The sequence below is a fragment of the Mesocricetus auratus genome, unplaced genomic scaffold (genome assembly GCF_017639785.1).
Source record: "Mesocricetus auratus isolate SY011 unplaced genomic scaffold, BCM_Maur_2.0 Super-Scaffold_100008, whole genome shotgun sequence".
NCBI classification, from domain to species: domain Eukaryota; kingdom Metazoa; phylum Chordata; class Mammalia; order Rodentia; family Cricetidae; genus Mesocricetus; species Mesocricetus auratus.
The window spans coordinates 57093644-57115752 of NW_024429192.1; the positions used below are offsets into that span (position 1 = coordinate 57093644).

General features: G+C 47.6%; 1 protein-coding gene across 1 annotated transcript in view; it reads right to left on the reverse strand.

Moving 5' to 3' along the window:
• The window catches only part of Itgb5 (integrin subunit beta 5), a 109163-nt gene that overhangs the window by 18465 nt on the left and 68589 nt on the right, over nucleotides 1–22109 (reverse strand). Inside the window, exons 9-10 of the mRNA XM_040750877.1 lie at nucleotides 15985–16119; nucleotides 7825–8254 (exon numbers count right to left, since the gene is read on the reverse strand). Coding sequence (XP_040606811.1) covers nucleotides 7825–8254; nucleotides 15985–16119 — 565 coding nt within the window. The remainder of the gene's footprint in view (nucleotides 1–7824; nucleotides 8255–15984; nucleotides 16120–22109) is intronic.

Genomic DNA, 22109 nt, shown 5'->3' on the forward strand with positions numbered 1-22109 from the left:
CCACTGGAAAATTGTCATACTGTTGCAATTGGTGACCACTGCCCAGTTCCACCCCAAACTGGCCACCGAGACTGGCACAGCATTCTCACTAGACAGAATTGGTCTGAAACGTCACATGCGTGGGTCACACTGCAGCTTGGCTGTCAGGAGCCGTGTTGAGCCAGATGATAGCAGGAAGGCAGCTGGTCAGAGAAGAGCCCACCAGGGGAGGGGAGGGACTTCTTGGACCTAGGCCTAAGGCCAGAATCAGTGAGGGTGTGGCTCACAGCATCCTCCTGAGCCGGGGGCAGCATCTATAACAGCACAACAGTGTATTGTGTACTGGTAGGGCAGTAGCAACTTCATAAACTTGGTGGCAGTTCACCTTAATAGACTAGGCTAATAAAGGTCTATTTACAGAAAGTGGGCTCAACATAATCAATAACAACAGCCAGACACCCACCAAATCCAGAGAAAGGCACCCTGGGCCTTTCTCAGACAAGAGTCATAAATCACACAGTGGGTACCTTGTTCAGTGCCTCGCCCATGTGTGTCCTTCAGCCCTGGTCTGCTGTGAGTGATGGAATCTAACTCAAGAGACTCATTTAGGAAAGCAGACCAAGTAGCTCCTAAAATTTTGCTCATGATAAAGACTAACTAGGTAAGACTTGGAAATGTGGGCTAAATGCTAGGGTGAAGGCATTAGGGGCAAACTAGGAATCCAAAGGTTTGGGCAAAGGTACGAGCTAATCAAAATATGGCGGTCACGGAAGAAACGGCCACAATGCAAAAGGCAGTCCAAGACTCTTCTGGCTTGAAGCTACAGTCAAGAACTGCCCGGAGCAGGCAAGACAGGGTGACACACCCTCCAGCTAGCCGGGAGGTTGAAGCAGTGGGCAAGACCAGCCTGGGAAACATATAGCAAGACCACTTTTTAATTTTTTTTATTTCAAAAAACTTTAGGTTTTGGGCCTCAGTTTCCCCAAAGTAGAGAATACATATTGACCTACTATGTGTGACTGGTACTATTAGGAAAGGCATGTGATACAAAACAAGGCCTCCTCTTATTTAGTGTTTATTAGTGATGTATACAAAACACTAACATTCATCCGTTCCCAAGGAATCAATCCCCATGTCATAAGAAGTGCTTTAAAAAAGCGTACTTATGGGTATGCATCTTTGGCCTGCGTGTATGTATGTGCACATGCTTAGTACCCAAGGAGACCAGAAGATGACATAGGGGGCCTCTTGAACTGGAGTTACAGGAAGCTATTAGCTGACAGATAGGCATTGGGAACCAAAGCCAGGTCTTCTGCAAGAGCAGCTAGTGCTCTTAACCCCGAGTCATCAATCCAGCCCCATAAGAAATGCTTTAAAACAATCTCCTTACATTATTATGTCTGTCTGTCACCTAAGGTCAGTTCTGTAGCATCAAGTAGCACTCGGTGTAGGATTTCTTTAGTATGAGATACAGTTGAACTCACCTGAAGGACTTTGTGGGGATGGGGTTGTGGATGAGCTTAGAGGCCAATGGTACCTCCAGAATGTGCCCCAGAAAAGAGGAAGGAAAGTAGCCTAAGCAATTCCAGACTCCAGGGAACATGTGAATGTGGATGGTGCTCCAGGGGCAGTGCTCCTAGAGGAGGGGACACTCACCTCAAAGGACACAAAGCACTCTCAGATCCTGCCCTGCCCCTGCTAATAATCAAATGCAGCAGAGTACCCAAAATTGGGACCAAAACAAAAATGCTGGCTCAACTCCGGAGACAGAAGAAAAGGGCACTAGGAATAACTGTTTCCACCAGCAGAGGTCTCTCAAACTTCGAAATTTAAGAGTTGAAAATTTCCTAACTCCATTATCCTAAGATGTTCAATGGCTAACAGCACCTATACCTGCCCAACACAGTGCAGGCTCTGGCGTCCTCATGGTCTCCCTAAATTTGCATATTTTGCTTATTAAAGCCGTTATGTTCTTCTCAAGCCAAACTCTTGAGTTAATGGATCTGGCCTGATCAAAGGCAGAACCCTGGGAGGGAGGCCTTCTATTTGCATACTTCCCTTCCTAAACAGAAAGAAAGGGGTGGTGGAGGGAGACCCAATGCTTAGATCATCCCCCTTTCAGAATCTCTGGTGATCCGAGCAGTGAGACAACTCCATTCCCAAGAGCTGAGTTCAGGGCATGAGGCAAGGCTGGTGCTCAGAACGGCCCACTGCTTCCCAGCTTTCAAGCTCTCACAAACACCCAGAAGACGCAGGGAGAAGCTTTCGATGTGTTATATGCCCATTCTTCAATCCCAGTGGAGAATTCCAGAGGCAATGCAAACTTAGAAATCCATGCAGAATATAATGCTTGGCATAGGGGCAATCGATGTATAATGTGTCACAAATCTTCCTGAATGGTAAGGAGCAACATGACCAAAACAAAATGAGACGTCCCTGACGTGTCCTTGGCAACACCAGGTTGTTATCATCGCTCAGCTATGACTTTCCCAAATAGTTTTCTCCAGGCACAAACTGCCAGAGGCTGTTTGCTTATGTTGACTCCTGCATAAGAGACCTAGACCATCTGGACCATGTGATTGAGGAAACTGCTATAGGATTCCCAATGTTTTCCCTTTGGGAAGAGGAGAAGATATAGGTGTGTGTGTGTGTGTGTGTGTGTGTGTGTGTGTGTGTACGTGTACATACACATGATGTCTGTGTGTACCCACATGTGTAAACTTATATTTGACAGTAGCATCTGAATATAACCATCAATAAATTTCTCCATACAAGATTAAGTATGTGAAAAAAATCTGATGCTCTAGGAGTTTCCATAGGAAGTCCACAGTAGCAGCAATCCCATCAGGAAGGATCTTTTGGGGTTAAGTGTGCCTTGATCTTGGGTACACTTCAGGAATTTGTCATGGAAGGTGCATGTAGGCTTGCCCTGTTACAAGTCTGGGTGTAGGGGTGCATGTGTTTCATCCCAGCACCCAGGAGGCAGAGGCAGATCTCTGTGAGCTCCAGAGCCTGTCTTAAAAATAACATAAGCACCGGGCAGTGGTGGTGCATGCCTTTAATCCCAGTACTCTATAGGCAGAGGCAGGCGGATCTCTGTGAGTTTGAGACCAGCCTGGTCTACAAGAGCAAGTTCCAGGACAGCCTCCAAAGCCACAGAGAAACCCTGTCTCAACCCCCCCAAAAAAACCCAACAACACAAGCAAAAGCTGAGAGGTGGGGGGAAAGACAAGCTACATACATTATATGTAGTAAATGTATCTAAATATTTATAAAATATGTAAATTTCAACACAATCACAGAAGATATAGCAGTGACCAAAGCCTTGGGAATGGCCATCAGGCTACTGATTTTGAGTGTGAAAATTGTATCTCTAAAGAAATCTGTAAGAATGCCAAGGCATATTTGTTTAAAGACAGGGCCACTCTCTAGAGTCTGGAGAGATGGTTCAGTGGTTAAGAGTGCTTACTGCTCTTACAGATGCCCCATGTTTGGTTCCCAGCACCCACATGTCAGCTCACAACTATATATAACTCCAGTTCCAGGGGATCCAATGCCCATACATATATACACAGGCACACACACATTAAATTAATTAGATAAATACATTTTTAAAAGAGACAGGGTCTTACTATAGTAGGCATGGCTGGCCTATAATTTTCCATGTAGACCAACCTTGCCTTAACTCACAGAAATCTACTTGCCTATGCCCAAGTGCCAGGATTAAAGGTATACAACCTCATGCCTGGCTCTGACATTTCTGGTGACCCTCTTGTTTATTTATTATTTATAGTATGGCTCTGGATCTTTATGATGGCTGAGAGTATCCCCCTCCTTGAATTCATAGTAAAGCTGAGAGCTAATTAACTACAAGACACAGTAAGGAGTGATCACCAAACATGGGGTATCACTGAATACTTCTTATTTGGGGACCAACAGTTTGTGATCCAATTTCCATGTATGGCAGATGAGAATGAAGGGAGTTAGGGCTGAAGTCATAGTGACTTCATCTTGTAGGCAGCAGGAACCATAGGCAGTGGTTTTTCATTCAAGTGTATGCATCTGATTGCCAACAGAGATGACTCTGGGATAGTCGGTTGGCATGGAGACAGGGTGCTCTTGGATGCTCTTCTCAGAAGACTCCATTCATGTCAGTATCGCTGCACACCCCTCATGACCAGTGGTGGCTAAGTCTGATGCAGTGGTCGGTAAGGGCCTGAGATAGAGATGGGAGCAGATGGGAAAGAGGTGGCTTGTGGTAGACAAGCCATGCAGGTCTATAACCCATGGACTAACCACACAGTAACGCTTCTCTTGGCCTTTAAAGATCAAATTACTCGAGTCTTATTTCTCACCCAGTCTCCCGAGTTTACCTGCTGGTCTGCAAAACTTGACTCTGCTATTTTCAGAGGGAAAATAGTTCCCACTACTGTCCCCTTTTCCATGCTTCACCCACTCACCCTCCAGCCTACCTTTCCTGAATGCAAATGATCCATCCTCAGAGGCTATATTTGGAAGTCCTACTATTTAATCTCTGTGAATTGAGAAACACTTTTCAATACACCTGGATAATATCGTCATGGACGGTGTTTCATTTGGTAAGAAGCAAGAACCAAGAGTTGGGCCTTTAATCACGGAGTCTTTTAGCTACAGAGCCTGAAGAACTGCTGTAAGTCTACTGAGACCTGTCAGCAGACCCGTTCTTGGCTGCTGGCTCAGCTTACTAGCAAAGATACCTTGAGTGTCATGCTCCATTTTCCGTCTCTGGAAAAGAGCTACAGGTGTCCTTTGGGCTCTCATTATCTACTACATAATAAAAGTGGCGTATGAATTATACAACCCTACTATAATGTACTTTGGGGGCCTCAGAGTCATAAGACCAAAAAGGTCTCCTCAAATTTTTACAACTGATTAGACTTTAAATTTCTCATTCTATGAGACCCAAGAGGCAGGCTAGCCACCAGATTGTTAAATGTAAAGTTTCAACAGCTTCATAAGAGAATGACTAGGGCCCAGGACATGACTGTTGGGCATACAAACACCAAAAAGCACTACGTTCCAGTGAGTCTCTTTTACTGCATTAAAAATAGATGAGCAGACCCAGACCTCTTGTCATGTTTAAAGAAACTTTGAAGGGTCAACACTTTCCAAGAACCAGAAGAATAGACTCCCTCACAAGGGCCTCGTAAAACTCCCGTTACACATGGAAATGGTTTGGGGACAGAGCTATTCTGTAAACTGCTGCTTCTAGAGGCCAGAGGAGAGCCACAGTGAGTCCCATGATGATGTGTCACAAGAACAGTAACAACTGCTCACTACTCCACTCTCTTTATTGCTGTTCCGATGATGGAAAACCTATCCCAAACCCACAGCCTCTTGCATTTTCCCTCCTCCTGTCTCTCAGCAAGGGTGGGGTCAAGGACTGCAAAACCCGCAGAGGAAGAACCAGAAGTGGAAGGAGCCTATCTGGGTTTCCCCACCAATGCCTGCCCTGACTCTGTCTCAGCAACTTCTTCCAGCACACTGCCCTCACCTCCCCGCTCCCCAAGACAGACCTCAACCACAAGACCCACTTCCAGGATGGACTGCAGGGGCCGGGGTAAGGAGAAGTGCCAGAGAATGCTGAGGTTGATGGTCTGAGAGACTGAGTCAGCATCTTCAGAAGCAGAGTTCTTAGGAAATAGGCTTTCTCTCCCATGAAAACCCCAAGCGGAGCGGCCACCCCAAGAACCTCAGCCGGTGTGTGCAGCTCCAGAGCGGAAGCCCAGGATGACCAGGGTACTCGGAACTGGAGGAAGCCACTGCTCACCCCTGCCCAGCTGTGTCCAGAGGCCAGTCGGTCTGAGAGACAAGAAGCATGAGGTGCCCTTCCCTGCAGGAGCGTGTGTCATTAAACCCCATCTGGAACTATGCTCGCCCCAGGCCCATCTTAAATGAACAGATCCAACAGTGACCTTAAGTGTAGAAACCCCCTTCTTCAGGAAGACCTGGAGACCTTTCACGTTTCAACTAGTGTAGCTTTTCAAGTGAAAAGACGGAAGGTATAGCTGGATATATAATGAAGAGTCAAGAATGTTCTAATCAGCAATTTAAAGTAATTCGAGTTCCTCTCTGGAGGAAAGGGAGGGCAAAGGACAAGACATGAAATCATGTGCGGACACCGACGCTAACTTGGGAAAAAACTGGGAAGGAAAGGACTAACCTTAGAGTGACGAAAGCATGGATGATTTTAAACGTTGCTTTCTACCGGTCAGTACATTCTATGTTAAAAGAATAAACCTTTCGCTTTCTTGAAAAGCAGTTCTTTTGACAACACAGAGGGTGGGTGGGTGAGGGGATGGGTGAGGGGGTGCATGTGAAATAGCGAGGGAGAAAAAGGCCCCTTGATTGGTTTGCCAGATGGTTCCCATCAATCCTGCTCACCACAGAGAGCACAACCTGACCACACCCCCATCAAACATCCCACTTCCCAAGTGTTCTTTAAGGGCCGAGTCTAACTTTTGTGTGTTAGGAGGGGACACCCCATCTTAGGAAGCTAGTGAGCTGCTGTACCTTTCACCTGGTACCCCTCTGGTCTCTCAATCCATGACCCATGAAAGCCTCAAGGTCACAGGGTTAGATGGGTGAAAGGATTTTTCAGACATGTGCTTTGGCAGAACTCTACAGTGTAAGACGTTAACTCAGAACTGTAGGTTCTGGTGGCTGAATACAAAAAAGTGTGTTCACTCAGCAAACGAGTGAAAATGTCCAGTTTTCCCCTTAGAGGTCTGCACACATATCCTGTACCAACTGCCCTGTGCCTGCCCGGCTCTGCTCACTCGGGCTCCCCGTTTACGACTTCGCCTTCCAGTCTCAAAGGAAGAAGGCAGAAGCAAGCAACGCTGGTCCAGTTTTAGAGATGGAAAAACCAATGTCCAAGACAAGTGAAGTTTCTGGCTATTAAACCGTGCAGATGGATTTGCACGGGCAAATCCGCTCCCGGGCAACATGAACTGAGCAGCATTCTAGAGCAAAAACATTCCCAAGGGTTATAACCAACTCAGGACTCAAGAGGAAAACACAATAAAATACCAGTACAGCCAGTGTGTCTGCTGTGCTAAGTAGAGTGGACACTCTATCCCACCATGTGGAGTTTTTAAAACACAACCCAAAGCCAATCCTGGCCCTGCCACTCCCATGGGCACGGCTCTGAGCCCTACGGGAGCCAGTGTCCTCCTTTTGGGCCAGGCTTGTGCTGAGTATTTCATTTGGTCTTATTTCTCCCAACTCCACTCCTGCCACTCCTGAGCCCACTTTATCCATGAACCTAGAGAGTACCGTCACGTTAACACCAATGTGTCACCACTGAATCTGCACATGGATTCCACATACCTTCATCCACAACACTCATATGCCCTGCACTTTACAATTTTGACACATTTCAGTTCCACGCCCTTCAAGGTGTGTTCAAACCTGTCTCGTAGGAACTCTGTTTATAGGAAGACCCTCTCCTTTTAACATCTACACGCTTGTGCTCTCCATGTGCAACATCCCATAATGCTATGTGATCACATGTGCCCCCCCCATCTCAAACTTTACCTTCATGTCTGATCCCACCCATCGGGCGCACTATGCAGCCGAATCCTGCCAGAACTGACCGAAGCAGACTCCCTCAGACTTGATGCTATATTTCACTGAGGGCACCCACCCTATGCCACCGGCAAGCAGGGCTTGTCCTTGGTCTTCTCCTAGGAGAGCCACAGGCATGACCCTTTCTATCACCGTCCTGAAAAGGGCCAGGTCTGGGTCCACACAGCATCCAGGCCTGGGCCTGGCTCAGAGCTAAGGCGGTAGCTGGAAGCCTACCTGAGCATAGGACACCCTTGTTCCTGGCGCAGGAAAAGCTGTCACACTCGCAGAAGGGGCCGTAGATCCTCCCGAACTCACTCTCGAAGCAGGAGCACTGGTTGCAGCTGCACTCCCCACGCCCACTGCACAGAGGCTTGCCTTCTGCCTCCCGGCACAGGTTCTGGTACCCGCTCTGGTTCTCCCCCTCCTGGCACTCGCATCTGGTGCCCAGGTAACTGGGGTCACATTCACACAGCCCACAGACGTAGGTCCCGTTCCCGCTGCATCTGGCACTGCTGGGCTCCTGTCCTGTGCTACAGCCACACGTGCAGTTGTAGGTGACTTCCACCTGCAGGCTGTCCCGGAAGCCCACGGGGCGCAGGGTGAAAGATTGAGCTGTGTGTTTGCCAGGGCAGCTCCGAGCCTCCACGGACACTTCAAAGGATGCCTGGAAGGAGGAGAGAAGACATCATAGCCTAGCGAGCGAGCGAGCGAGGGCTCCCATCCCTCCGGGAGCATGGCCACATACATCCCTTACGAGTTCTGCCCTGTCCGGCACACAGGTGGAATCCTGGTAAGAAGATAGTGGCTGAACAAGCCCAGGCACTTTATGGAGGAGAGCAATTGGTTATGGTAATTTTCCACAGGAATTGCGCATGGGTTTTTAATGTCCTTTCTCATCATCTCAAAGACCCTGAGGAGAGGGGCTATGAAGAAACGCACTCTCCCCTTTGTCTCCTAGCCCATCCCCATGCCACCCCCACTGCTGTATACACCTCTCCTCCCATCACAAAGGCCATTTATTCAGCCAATATTTACTGTCTGTGCCAGGCATTGGGCTAGATGCTAGGGTTATTGGCGGCAGCACCCCTCCCCACCCCGTGCAGGGCAGAGAGTGGCCACCTGACCCACAGTGAAGAGGTTTCCCTCTCTGCTGGAGAAGAGATGGGGTGGCACACCCGGAAGTCCCTGTCATGTGTCAGCCCCAGCTCCCTGCAAGCATGGTTCTCACAGCTGTGTCTCGCCCCATCAGCACACAGTCCTAAGGCTGCAAACAATACTCCCCGCCTGAGTAGCTACCACACACAGGAGAATTAAAAAAAAAAAAAGAACCGTTTAGGGAAGAGACAGCAAGGTGGACCTAGCGGGGTGATGGGTGGCAAACACAGCTGCTCCCAAGCCTGGAGGCAAAGGGAACCAGGAGGAAGCCCGGTGATTCTTCCAGGAATTAGACCATGACGAGTAAGAGGAAGGAGCTGCGTGGGCATGGAATCACCAGTGGAACCTCACCCAGATGCACTCCTCTTCAAGCAGGCATGCCTGGCCACTCCTCCAAGTGGACCCATCTATCTGGGGCAGTGTCTTTATTTCCCAGGACTCCTCAGATCATTCCGGGGTTCAGAACGGGCTGGGCATCCCTGTAAGCCCGCTTTGGTGGGCACTTGTGATGTTCATTTGTGAGCACACGTTTGTTTCTGAGCATTATTTCCAAAAAGCCTCTTCCCAGATTCTGTGGCATCTGGGGACATTCAGGGCAGTGATACTGAGCAAAAGTGGCCTGAACCATGCTTACCAGCAAGCCACAGCCCCAGAGGTCTTGACAACAATCACCCAGGGCTCGGTATCAACCATGACACTTAACACAGAGTACTTTTACACAGGCGAGCAGAGGAAAATGCCCAGGAGCCCAGAGTCAGAAGACAGAAGGACCAAACCAGCTGCAGAAAAGCTAACCCCATCGCATTTATCCTTTAAGAGGGTGAGGAGAGGGAAGAAAAGGGAAGCAACTGAAAAGTTCAAACCTGAGGTGATCTACACAGCACTGAAATCTGTTGATGACAATGCATTGGCATAGCTCTGTGTGTGTGTGTGTGTGTGTGTGTGTGTGTGTGTGTGTGTGTGTGTGTGTGTGTGTGGTTGTGCTCACCTAGAACAGGCCTGAATTCTCCTAGCATATCACCTTCTAGAAAGGGGAACAGGGCGGATGCTCATATAAAGATCTGGGTAGAGAGAATGGCAGCCTGGCTCAAGACAGAGACAGCATGATGGTGACCCCCAAAGTAATCGTCATAGGCTTGTCCAAGGCTTTCTGCCTTGGGCTGAGAATGTGCTGAGCTTGCACACAGGCGGGGTTTGGGGGCTGAGCCTAAACAAAGTTATCTATGGGGCCATGAAGAATAAAGGGAAGCAGAGATTCTGGAGGCTGATGTCACCCCTTCCCAGTGGCTAGCGTGAAGCTGCTACTTCCTGCCACTGTTCATGGTGAATGAAGAGCTGGGGATAGGGAACTCAGTAGACTGCAGAGGAACAGCCTGCAGCAAGGGCCAAAGGCTTGCCGCCATTGACTGGTGAACACAACCATCCCCGTGCAGACCCACCTTTGCCAAGGGAGAAAGCAAGGAGGTAGGGGGAGAGAGAGAGACAGAAACAGAGACAGGCAGACAGACACTCTTCAGCCTTGCCCAAATGCACCAGGGTAAGTGGAAGTGTTGGGAGCCTGTGAGTTGAAACCAGGACATAGAAATTTGCACTGTGTGCCCAACTGAGAAGTCAAGAGGGTTTGGCTCCCCAGCAAGGTCCCAGGGCATCCTTGGTCAAGGCTGCCTGGCCAGCAGACGGCTGTCTGATAACCAGGGAGAAGCACTGTCTGTTTCAGCCATGGGTCTTGGCTCCTGCTAGACACAGGAATGCTTATAAAAACATGGCCGGGAGGTCAGGCACACACCTTTAATCCCAGCACTTGGGAGGCAGAGGCAGGTGGATCTCTGTGAGTCTGAGGCCAGCCTGATCTACATAGCAAGTTCCAGGACAGGCGCCAAAGCTACAGAGAAACCCTGTCTTGAACCCCCCCTCAAAAAAAGCATAGTCAGGAACAGCAAGCAGGTCTATTTTGCTCACTGGTCCTTACAGCTCAGTTTGAACCCAGAGAGGCTAAAAGTTCCTGGAATATAACTTCTTGGCTTCCCATCTTTGGTAACCAACGTCTCAGGACAAGCATGATACTGAGGGCTCCCCAGGTCTTGACTCAGTCTAGAGGAAGGTCACAGATGCGGCAGCCATCCCGGCCAGACCGGTGACTTAACCTTATTGGGATGTTCCTGGCTCTCCAATGGGAAAGCCTACCTTCTCAAAAGGGTTGCCCAAACCCTACCAAGCCCCCACAACCCCAGGCTTCTGCAGATGCCAAGTCCACTCAGATCTTAATGAAACTAAAAGCTGAGGTGGGCCCCAAGTACAGGGCCTCAAGGAATGGACAAGAGCAGGGGGTTATGGGGATATGCAGTGAGAAGGCTCCCCAGTGAGAAGTGGCTCACTGGGACCTTGGTCGGGTGGTAATGCTGGCTGGACAGGCAGTCACTTGCACACTGATTTGTCAAAGCCACTTCCTAAGAACACCACTCCCAGGGTGTAGGTCAACTCAGTCAGGCTTGTTGGTGAATGAACAGGGACCACCTAAGAACTTAGGTGAGATACCCAAAAAGACAAATTAATTAATTAATCAACTAATTAGATTAAGTGTGTATATGTGTGTTTGTGTGTGTATACATGTGAGGCAGGTTTCTTCAGAGGCCAAAAAAATGGTACTGGATGCCTGGGAGCAGGAGCTATGGGCAGTTGTAAGCCAACCAACATAGGTGACTAGGGACTGAACTTGGGTCCTCTACATGAGAAATATGTTCCTTAATCCATCTTTCTAGCTCCTTAAACAACAACAACAATAATAATAATAGTTATTGTTATTATTTTATTTTCCAAGACAGGGTTTCTCTATGTAACAGCCCTAGCTGTCCTGGAACTTATTTTGTAGGCTGGCCTTGAACTCACAGAGATCTACCCACCACTGCCTCCTGAGTGCTAAGATCAAAGGTGTGCATCACCGCACCCAGCTGCCCCTTAAAGTTCTTAATTTTGAGACTTCACATTTCATTGCACCAGACTTGCACACTCCAGAAGACCTTCCCTCATTTTCTGCGTGACCCTAGTGGACACTGACACACCCAGCTCAGAAAAAGAGCGGCTCTGTGCAGCCATCTATACCCAGACAACAAAAACCACACAGCTCTTGCCAGAGGGACCATGTGACTGTGGTCCTTGGACGGCGAGACAACACTGGGCAGAGAGAAGACAAAGGGCCCGTGGGGGCTTGCCTGGGGACCTGCTGCTATTTCCATAGGGCTATGGCCACTGGATCCCAAAGAAAGATGGGCCAAAGGCCACCAGTTTGGTGAAAATGCTGTCTTTATATTACTATTTCAAATGCTCTGAAAAATCACCTTATTACAAGCGAGATTTCTCAGTGTTGAGAAAAATTTCCATTTAATCTCTCTTTTCTGATTTCTGGACAACATCTGAGCTCTCCCGGGCAAACAAATGAGAGCTGCAGACTAGTGAGTGATTGGAGTGTGACAATGATCCACCCATGCCTCTGAATCTTTTACTCCACCGTGCCTGAGGCCTATGAGGAGGCCAGGGCTGTGGCATCACTATGACTTGGGTCCCGCTGCCTGCTGCTCACTGGCAGTAAGACCTGGGAACAGTTTCTCAGGCCCCTCTTTGAGCCTCAGATTTTTACACATTAACATGGAGAAATATAGCTAACAGGAAAGCTGCTACAAGAGACAGAAATCAGGGGCTGGCTAGGTGACTCAGGCCTCAGCCTGAGGACCCGAGTTCCATTCTTGAGACCTACACAGGGGAAGAGAACCCAATCTTGCAAGTTGTCTTCTGACCGCTACATGCAACACACATAAAATAGATAAACGTTTAAAAGACTGTGATTGGTAAGATGACTGGGTCTGGGTGGAAATACCTTGGTCTGGGTTGGGAGTCCACTGTTTATATAAGGGAGCTGTGTGAGCTTGGGCAGCTCATTCCCATCCTCAGGCTGCCCATCAGCAATAAGGTGTTGTGTGCCCGCCACGATGATGGCTGGCTATGTGACAAGGACGCCGAGAGACTGCTCTCAGCTGAAGGCCCCGTCCATCACCACACTCTGTCCTGACTCTTGCCCTTTGAAGTGCATATGGCAGAATGGGTCATGGGCATAAGGGTGGCGTGGGGTGCGGGCTACAGAACAGAAAGCCTTAGCTTTGCACTTTCATTTCACTAATTCTATGTTAGATTCCCTAACAAGAGCAGCAATGTCTTCCTCAGAGGAAACTAAGAGAGGAACACAGAAGCGTTCACTGTCCTGTCTGTTTCCTGCCCATTGTAGGGTGAAATGTGTTTTCTCTGTATTCCACAAGGGACCCCAAACGGGTGATCCTCGCGATTTCCTGCTTGCTTAAGACAGTATGAATGGACTTCAGATCCATGCTGACTCATGGTAGCATTTTAAACAAGCACAATTTTGCTGTGTTTAGTCAATTCATAGTGACATCTGCTTGTCACTTTCCCCACTCCACCATAAGCTACAAGCCGTATGACCTGAAGAGCGCTACCATACCTCTGGGACTCCAAAGATCTTCCCTTAACACAGACCCAATTAGCAAGCTATTAAACATTTTACAATACATTTCTTTATTTTGGTGGGGTAAGGAGCCTGGTGGGGGAGCACATGTGGCATGGCACACATGTGTAGGGCAGAAAACAATGTGTAGAGTGGGTTCTCTCCTTCCACAGGTCACTCCAGGGACAGAATTCAAGTGGTTTATCAGGCGTGGCAACAAGCGCTTTGACCCTCTGAGCCATCTTGCTGACCCTTAGTGTGCCATTTGTTTTTTAGAAAGAGTCTCACTATGTGGCCCAGGCTAGCCCAGAACTCACTGTGCACAAGAGACCCTATCTTAAAAAAGAAAATGAAAGGGCTGGAGAGATGGCTCAGAGGTTAAGAGCACTGGCTGCTCTTCCAGAGTCCCAAGTTCAATTCCCAGCAACCACATGGTGGCTTACAACCATCTGTAATGAGATCTGGTCTTCTGGCCTGTGGACATACATGTAGACAGAATACTGCATACATAATAAATAAATAAATAAATCTTAAAAAAAAAAGAAAAAAGAAAATGAAAAATACTATCAGACCACATTCCCTCTGTCCTATTAATACTCTAAACTAAATATAAGATACTCATTATAATTAACTGACTGACGATCTTTAAATCTTAGCTTTCCTGTTTTATAAGATAAGCTGTTTGCTCCAGCTCTGTGGCCTTGCCACATCTGATAAGCGGCAATGGTAAATAAACACAGCAATCTCTGTCCCAAGCCTCAGTCAAACCATCCCTTCTAGAAAGCATGTTTCCTCAGCTACAGATCTGATTGCTGCTGATACCAAGTGACACTGCCCCACACATCCGGTGCAGAGACCTACAGAAGTCACTCACACCTTCTTTTCCTGCCTACTGTCTGTCTTGTTCTGTTCTTACGTTTGCTATTAAATTTAGGCATGGGGTGTACATGCCATGGCACATGTGTGGAGGTCTGAGGAGTGGGAGTAAGTTCTTTCCTTCTACTGTGTGGGTTCCAGGGATCAAACTAGGGTCATTACCAGGCGTGGCAGCAAGCCCGAACCATCTCATCAGCTCCTACTACTGTCTCTTAAACCCCATGACATCAACAAGACCTGTGTTTTTTCTTAATTCATTTTGACTAAGAACTCACTATCATTTATCTAAACAATATAAATACAACTTTTGACAATTATTCCAGTTTTATTTAAAGAGGCTCTTCAGTGGTTGAAGAACACTTGATAATCTGTATACTAATATGACTTATTGCTGAAGATAGGGATTATCATCATTTCTACTTTGTCCACAGAAATTTAAGCACAAAAAACATATTGCATAAATAGGAAGATGGAGTGGGAGTTTAGTGATAAACACATCATTTTTTTGTTCTTTGAATGACTTCTGAGTTAATTATCATAAAGAACTATTTGTAATGACTCTCCTGACAAGTTGACCTTTTCAAGTTGGTAAAAGTGAAATGTAAACTGGCCTGTAGTGGTGCATGCCTTTAATCCCAGCACTTGGGAGGCAGAGGCAGGCGGATCTCAGTGAGTTCAAGGCCAGCCTGGTCTACAAAGTGAGTTCCAGGACAGCCAGAACTGATACACAGAGTAACCCATCTCAAAAAACAAACAAATAAACAAACAAAAACAAAGACAAAAAAACAAAAAGAAAAAGAAAAATAATCTGTCTGAGAGAAGGATTTGCTTCCTAATCATTAGGGCCCCTTGCCTTCTTTGGTGATCAGGCACCACTGTACCACTGTAGGATTGTCAAAAGGTGGGATGCAAAAATGTAAAGATGTGTTGCTGGTTTACCTTGCCTGCCTAAGGCACATGATAGGTCTAGTGAAAATCTAATGGTTATTATCGAGGGAGGAGGTATAGGCAGGACTTCCAGGCAGGGAGAGTAAGCAGAAGGAATTTAGGCTTGGGGAAGAAAGAAACAGAGACCCTGGGAGACAACAAAGACCAGACAGACAGACAGACATAAAGGAAGCAGGAAAGTAGGACATACAGAATGAAAGAAGGGTAAAAAGCCACAAGGCAAAATGTAGATGAATAGAAACAAGTTAAACTAAGTGAAATGAGCTAGTAGGACAAGGCTAAGCTAAGGCCAACCATTCATAATTAGTAAGTCTCTGTGTTTTTTATTTGGGAGCTGGTTGGAGATCCAAAGAAAATTCCAACTACAGAGAAGAGACTAGATAGACTGTCCTGGCTAGATGTATGCAGATATTCCCAGGTCTTCCTGAGACTGGGGGAGCTGACTTATGGCCATGTTGACCTGCATTAGTGTCCAGAAGATACTGTTGTTTTTACCCAGGCCCTCTGAAGTATGCAAGGAAGCTTTCTCTCACTCTATGTTCTGAGGAAAGGAAGGGGCCTGGAGAGATGGCTCAGTGATTAAGAGAAAAGATGAGGAATGGAAGCCATGTCTCCTAGATTCCTGTCTACACGCTTCCACCTGACTGCATCTCTGTCAAGCTAAAACAACAGTGACTAAAGCTCCAAGGACTCAATCAGTGTCACTGAGGAAACCTCAGGTGGCAGTGCACCCAGGGGTCTATGGATTGGAGTTCTGGCACACAAAACACACAGCAGCCTTTGGAGGGATGCTGAACCCAAGGCAGAGCACAAGCTTCTAGAAGACTCCACGAAGTTACAAAATTTATCAGAGAATAATTATGCAGGAGAAAAAGGACTCATATAAACTAGGGGTGACCACTTACCGTGTCCCCAATCTTCAGACCCTCACACTTCCTCTGACCAGGGTAGGAGATACCATCTTGGCAGGTCGCAGTGAAGAAGAGATTAAGGTCTTCCGGCTGATCCCAGACTGACAGCTCCACTTTAGACCGGATGCTCTGAACAAAGGGAGAAAATGAAGCCCACAGCACTTAGTAACAGCTGCTGCAGTGAGGCCCTCTCCACAGTGGCTTTCTCACGTCACATGGTTTCCTCTAACTCAGAAGGCTCAAGCCAAGTTAAGAGATAGGAGGCTTCACATATATTATCTTGGTAGACATGGCTTGTGGCCTCCCTGTGTGAGCTTGGAGTGATTGATAATGGTCCATCTGTCAAACGACACTGTCTCCCTCAAAAGATTTTTCGCTCTGCCTCCTGTCTGCCCCATCAGAGTCACCTCTCATCTCTACCCTTGACTTTAGGTACTCGGTTACTGAAATCTAGTCATGTGCTCTCTGGGTTTTGGGTTTATACATGCACACACAGGCATGCCCACACACTCAGGACAACAGCCCAGTGTCGCTTCTCTGTGGACTAGCTTCCCAAGACATCAAGTGAAACAAAAACTAAGGAAAAACGACATGTCAAAGCAGGAGGAAAGAAGGGGGGAGGGAGAGAAGGAGGAAGGAAGGAAGGAAGGAAAGAAGGAAGGAAAGAAGGAAAGAAAGAAGTAAGGAAGGGTGAAAGTAGCATGTGCTAGGCTGGGCCGGGGAGGAGCTGGGGTCCTCAAGCTCCTGGTTGGAGTGGAAGCTGGTGCAGGCTTTTGGAAAAGCAATAGGTAACTCAGGCTGCTCTTAGTCCTAGCTTCCCCTAAGGATTGTGCACAACAGAAATGTGCAGGTCAGAGAGGCAACAGCAAGAATATCGACAGCAACTTAAGGGCAAGACTCTGGAAACCAATCAAAGCTTACGAGTGTCAGAACAGACTAAAGCAGACCTCAGCATATCCATATCGCAGAGCACCTAGAATAGTGACAATGAATCAAACACAACTGTGTGAAATGACACTGAAGTATATAATGTTGCTGAAAAGAAGCCAGACACGCTATATTTATTCTCTCATAAAGATATTCTGGTCCACGGAAGACCATATATAATGGTGGCCCCATGAGATTATGGGATCTGGAAACGTCCCATCACTTAGTGTTGTTAATCTATCTTTTGTCTGTTCAGGGACACAATGGCTACCACTGTTAAAACTGCCTGCAGTAATCAGTATGTGTCATTCTTACAGGTTTGTAGCCCAGGAGTGAAAGGCAACAGCAGATAGTCGAGACATGTGGTACATTACACCATCTAGGTTTACATGCCATATACTCTTTGTTTGTACAAAGCTGAACCTGTCTGAGGATGTGTCTCTCAGAATGTATCCTTGCTACTGACAAACTGTTGAGTGTGAAAACCAGCCACAGGCAGAACCAATGGTTACCCTTGGGAAACAGTGATAGAAGGAGGCCGACAAGGAACTTCCCAGTGCTGGCAATGTCGTTCTGTGGCTGTGTTTTCTCGTATATTTTTGTTTCTGAAACATGGTCTTATTGTGTAGTCTAGACTGGCCGTGAACTCTGCAATGCTCTTGCCTCGAGCTCCCAAGGGCTGAAATTACAGCCACGAGTCAACATGCCCAGCTATGATCTGGTCTTTTACCTGGGTGTCAGATAACCACGTATATTGAGTTTATACAAGGTTTGTGGAATGCTTTATATGCCTCTTGGTTTTTATAATGCTCCCATAACCGGTAGGGAACGTGCTATTGCTGTTCTGCTAAATGATCATGCTGCCACACCGCCTTCCAAGTGTTTATGCTCATATCCGTAAATAAGCGCTGCCTCAAACTTGGCCAGAGAAGCTCCTTCTGCAGAAGGCAACAGAGGGACACAGAGGCTCATGGCTGTTCAGGGTGCTGAGAATTACTGACGGCGAGTGACCAGCCCTAAGCGGGGCATGTGTATCACCCTTTTGCCCCCTCAAGGCCCAGGGAATGTCACAGGGGAGGGAACAGAAAGGATGTAAGAGCCAGAGGATGGGGAAGAGTGTTGTGACCTGTTGTCTTCTGAACAGGACATGGCCATGGCACCCATGAGGCTGGGGCAACTGTGGTTATCTGCACAAAACCAAGCAAACCTAATTCTGGCATAAATGGAGGAGAGGTTCAGGAGAGCCTACCCTTAACTGAGGAGCTTTTAGCAGGAGATGCTACAGGGCTAGGACCAAACAGAAAAAGATCAAAATATATTATATACATGTATGGAATATCAAAGAATAATAACTTTAAGAGTACACACACACACACACACACACACAGCCCTTTAAAAAAATTCTCCAAGTGTGATGTCGCACACCTTTAATCCCAGCACTTAGGAGAGAGAGGTAGGTGGATCTCCATGAGCTGGAGCCAGCCTGGTCTCCAGAGCTACATAATGAAACTCTGTCTCAAAAGTCTCTGTGAAAGAAACTGAGGCCAGATGATGTAAGTGGCTTTCTTTAGAAGTCTTACCTTATCAGGCATTTAAGATAAAGAGTCTGTTTATAATACAGACAGCAGGACTCACTTAACTCTGAGAGGCACACAGCCAAGCTGCCCCATGAACAGCAAGCCAAAATGTTTTCCCACCCTATCCCCCACCCCGTCCTTGCTAACTCCGGAATGTGGTGCTAAGCTTGAATACATGAAATATGCAGTTTCCCCACCAAATGCACAGCTTGCTGAAAACACTCCACAAAAACTCGTCTCTCTCTGCAACAAACTGTCAAAGCGCTTCTACAACTCTAAAAATACCATCTCTCTAAAAGCTACTTCCTCTTCAAAGTGCCATTCCTTAATTGGCCAAAGGTCACAGAAGTGCTACTCGATACACCACCCTCTTCCACCAAATGGGACCAGTTATTTACAAATCTGCCTTCCCATTGTACTGTGAACCTTCTCTCTCCAGGCCGTGGCACAGGGTCTGGCTGAATGAATAGATGGACAGGAAGTATAGATGTTTGTAACAACAGTTATATTCAGGAACGTGGGCCAGATACAGACTAAATCTTTGAAGAAAAGACAGTAGGAATGGAGGGGTGGATCTGTGCTTAAAGAGTACTGACTGTTGTCCCAGAGGAAGAGTCCCCAGCAGCCACATCAGGTACCTCAAAACTGTGACTCCAGCTCCAGGGAATCTCACCCCTCTTCTGGCCTCCATGGGCATCACACATACATTTACACGAAGACACCCATACACAAAGGGGAAACACACACACACACACACACACACACACACACACACACACACACACACACACACTATATTTGTATTTATAAAAAGCAGGGAGAGGGGGGATGGGAAGGTACATCAATGGTTAAGAGTACTGGCTGCTCTTCCAGAGGGTCAGGTAAAATAGCTATGTATTTTACTGGTGCATGCTGGCCTCCAGGCTTCCTTGCTATCAAAAACACCTGGGCTCTTGTCACCCCTCCCCCAGCCTAAACTTCTCCAGCTTCTCATCCCCATAAAGCCCTTACATTTTGGCATCTCTCTTGCTACCCCCCCCTTTGTCTTCCTCTCTCTCTTGCCTCTCCCCTGCCCCCATCTCCTCTCAGAGCCTGGTCTAGTCTGCTGGCCATGTTTAGTCTACTACTTTCTCTGCTCTGGACTCTTCCAGATGCCTCTGACTGTCCTCTCCCTCAGACATACAATATAAACTTTCTCCTCAACCACATCATGGAGCAGTCATATCGTTAGTTTACACATCTGTGCTGAAATCCTTGGTTGATACACAGAGTTTGGATCCCAGCACCCAGACAGCAGCTCCCAGCGTCTCTAATTCTAGTTTTAAGGGATCTGACATCCTCTTCTGTCCTCCAAGGCTACCAGGCATGCACACGGTGTACCAACATACAGGTAGGCAAACACACACATACAAATTAAAATAAAAAACATCCTCTAAAAAAAGGGAGGGAACGAGTGCTATGTTCTTTGTGGGCCATAAGTCCCCTAGCCCATGTTCTGGCTGGCTGCTTTTGTAAAGACTCGGCTCAGATTCTCATTTAGGGTAGCAAAAGCGGAGGCACAAAGCTCCGTTGCTGAGGCAGGCAGGCCTCTCCTCCCTCCAGGGCTCATCCTCATTCCACGTCTACAGGCTGCTTTCTTAGGATTCCACTGACTTTGGAAAGCGTGAATCACCAGGTCGCCCTGCCCCATGGCTGTAAGGTCAGCCTCCCCCAAATGCCACAAGCTCCTGCAAGGGAAGGCTGAGTGTCCTGCTGCCACACAATGCTGGCCACAATCAGCCTCTTAAGATGTTATTTATTGATGAAAAGGATGAAGTACAACACCTATCAGAGGATCAAAACCACAGGACTGGGTTCTTATGCGTGCGGATGTTCATGTGTAATTCAAGAATCTACTCAATTGCTACCAGCTTGCCCCTGAAGATGGTTTCTCACCCCCATCCTAGAAAAAGAAGACAATGACAAGAACACCAGCCCTTCAACTGCTATTCTGTTACATACCCAGTGCCAGGTTAGGTCACATCTGCAATTGCTTTAGGTCGGGCCAGCTGTGGGGGATGGGGGAGGTTGGAGCAGACTTTATGGCAACAACCAAAAGAGAAACATGTGCTCCGCTAGGGCAGAATCCACCACAGGCTCTGACGTCACCCTTCACGGCTACTCCAGTGGTTTGCCGCCATCCTGCTCTCTCCCACTTTAAAAGAGGCCCCATGCTTTCTGACTGAGCGCCTCTCTTCAGAAGCAGGAGCACCTCTCCTGCTGCCAAACATTCTTGGGCAGAGAGGAACACAGGGTGTTTGGCACAGTTAGAAAAAGGCTATAAACCTAAGAGCTGACAATTCCACTCTGTGAAAGATACACACAAATCAGACTGGTCCAAAGACTACAACCATTTCGTTTGTTACACATACTCTGACCAGAGTCTTCCAGGGTCCCCATGGATCCACTGCCAACACCCAAGGGGGCAAAGTCAAGACCCACACATAGTCATGGTTGAGTGACTCATGAAACGTACCACAAGTCAAGGCAATGCTGAAAACAGCAAGCAGCGTCAGCACACTCAGCCATGGTGGGTCCTGGCGGTGGGAAAGAATGGGAGGTAGGCTAGTCAGAGCTACTGAGAGCCTCTGCCCAGAGCTCACCTCTTTCAAGAGAGGCCTGTGTACTCAGAGTTAGGAAAAACACAGGAGCTTGGGGCCCATCAGACCTTCCCACTGGCCAGACAGGCAGCAGCAAGAAAATGGGTATCTAAAGGGAAAACACACCACTTTAGTCTTTAGTCTTCCACATCAGTCAACATACACTGCTGACCTCAGGGGGTGGATGGGACTCCCTCACCTTAACACCTCACACATACAAAAGCAACTGTCTATGGGTGGCACCTGACTGTCCAATGCGACTCTAATAATGCCTGTAGAAACAGTGCCAGACCCCATAGGTTGTGGGCTCAGTAGCACAGGATTGTCTCCTCCCTTCAGACACAGCTGCAAGTCACAGGTTGTCACTTATCTTTATGACAACCTATGGGCTAGGGTTCCTGCCATGAGCTCTGAGTTTAACGGCTTTCAGGATGCTCTCAAAGAATGCAGGACAATCTCTCATATGTGATTACTGGAAATTTAGCAAAGGAGTCAGGTCAACTGAAGGGTGGAAGAGACACATGGAGCAATGTGTGCAGGGTGCTGGGGGGCTTTGATGCTTTCCAGGGGTGCCAACCTCCACACACCTCAGTGTTCAGCAACTCAGTGCTGTGTACCCAGGCCTTTTGGGATTTTTATGGTAGTCTTGTTTTATGAGCAAGACGGCTTACATTATCATCTATTGGTGATCAACTCTGTCATGTCCCCTCCAGGGAGGTCAAGAGTGACACTGAAAGTTACAAACCCTTTGTTGCCTTGGTCTGGTCAGTGACTTGCCCCACCCTGAAGCTATTCAGGAGGTCACACCAGGAATCATCTCATTAAAGCAAAAGGTGTTCCTGTCACTTAGGGAGGGCAGAGACATCTTCAAAGCTCTGGAACCACGGATAAAGACCAAAAGTTACGACAGAACGGGTTTAAAATTCTGTCAGCAACCAGGGCAGGGTCCAACACACCTGTTTCTTATCTTGCAACA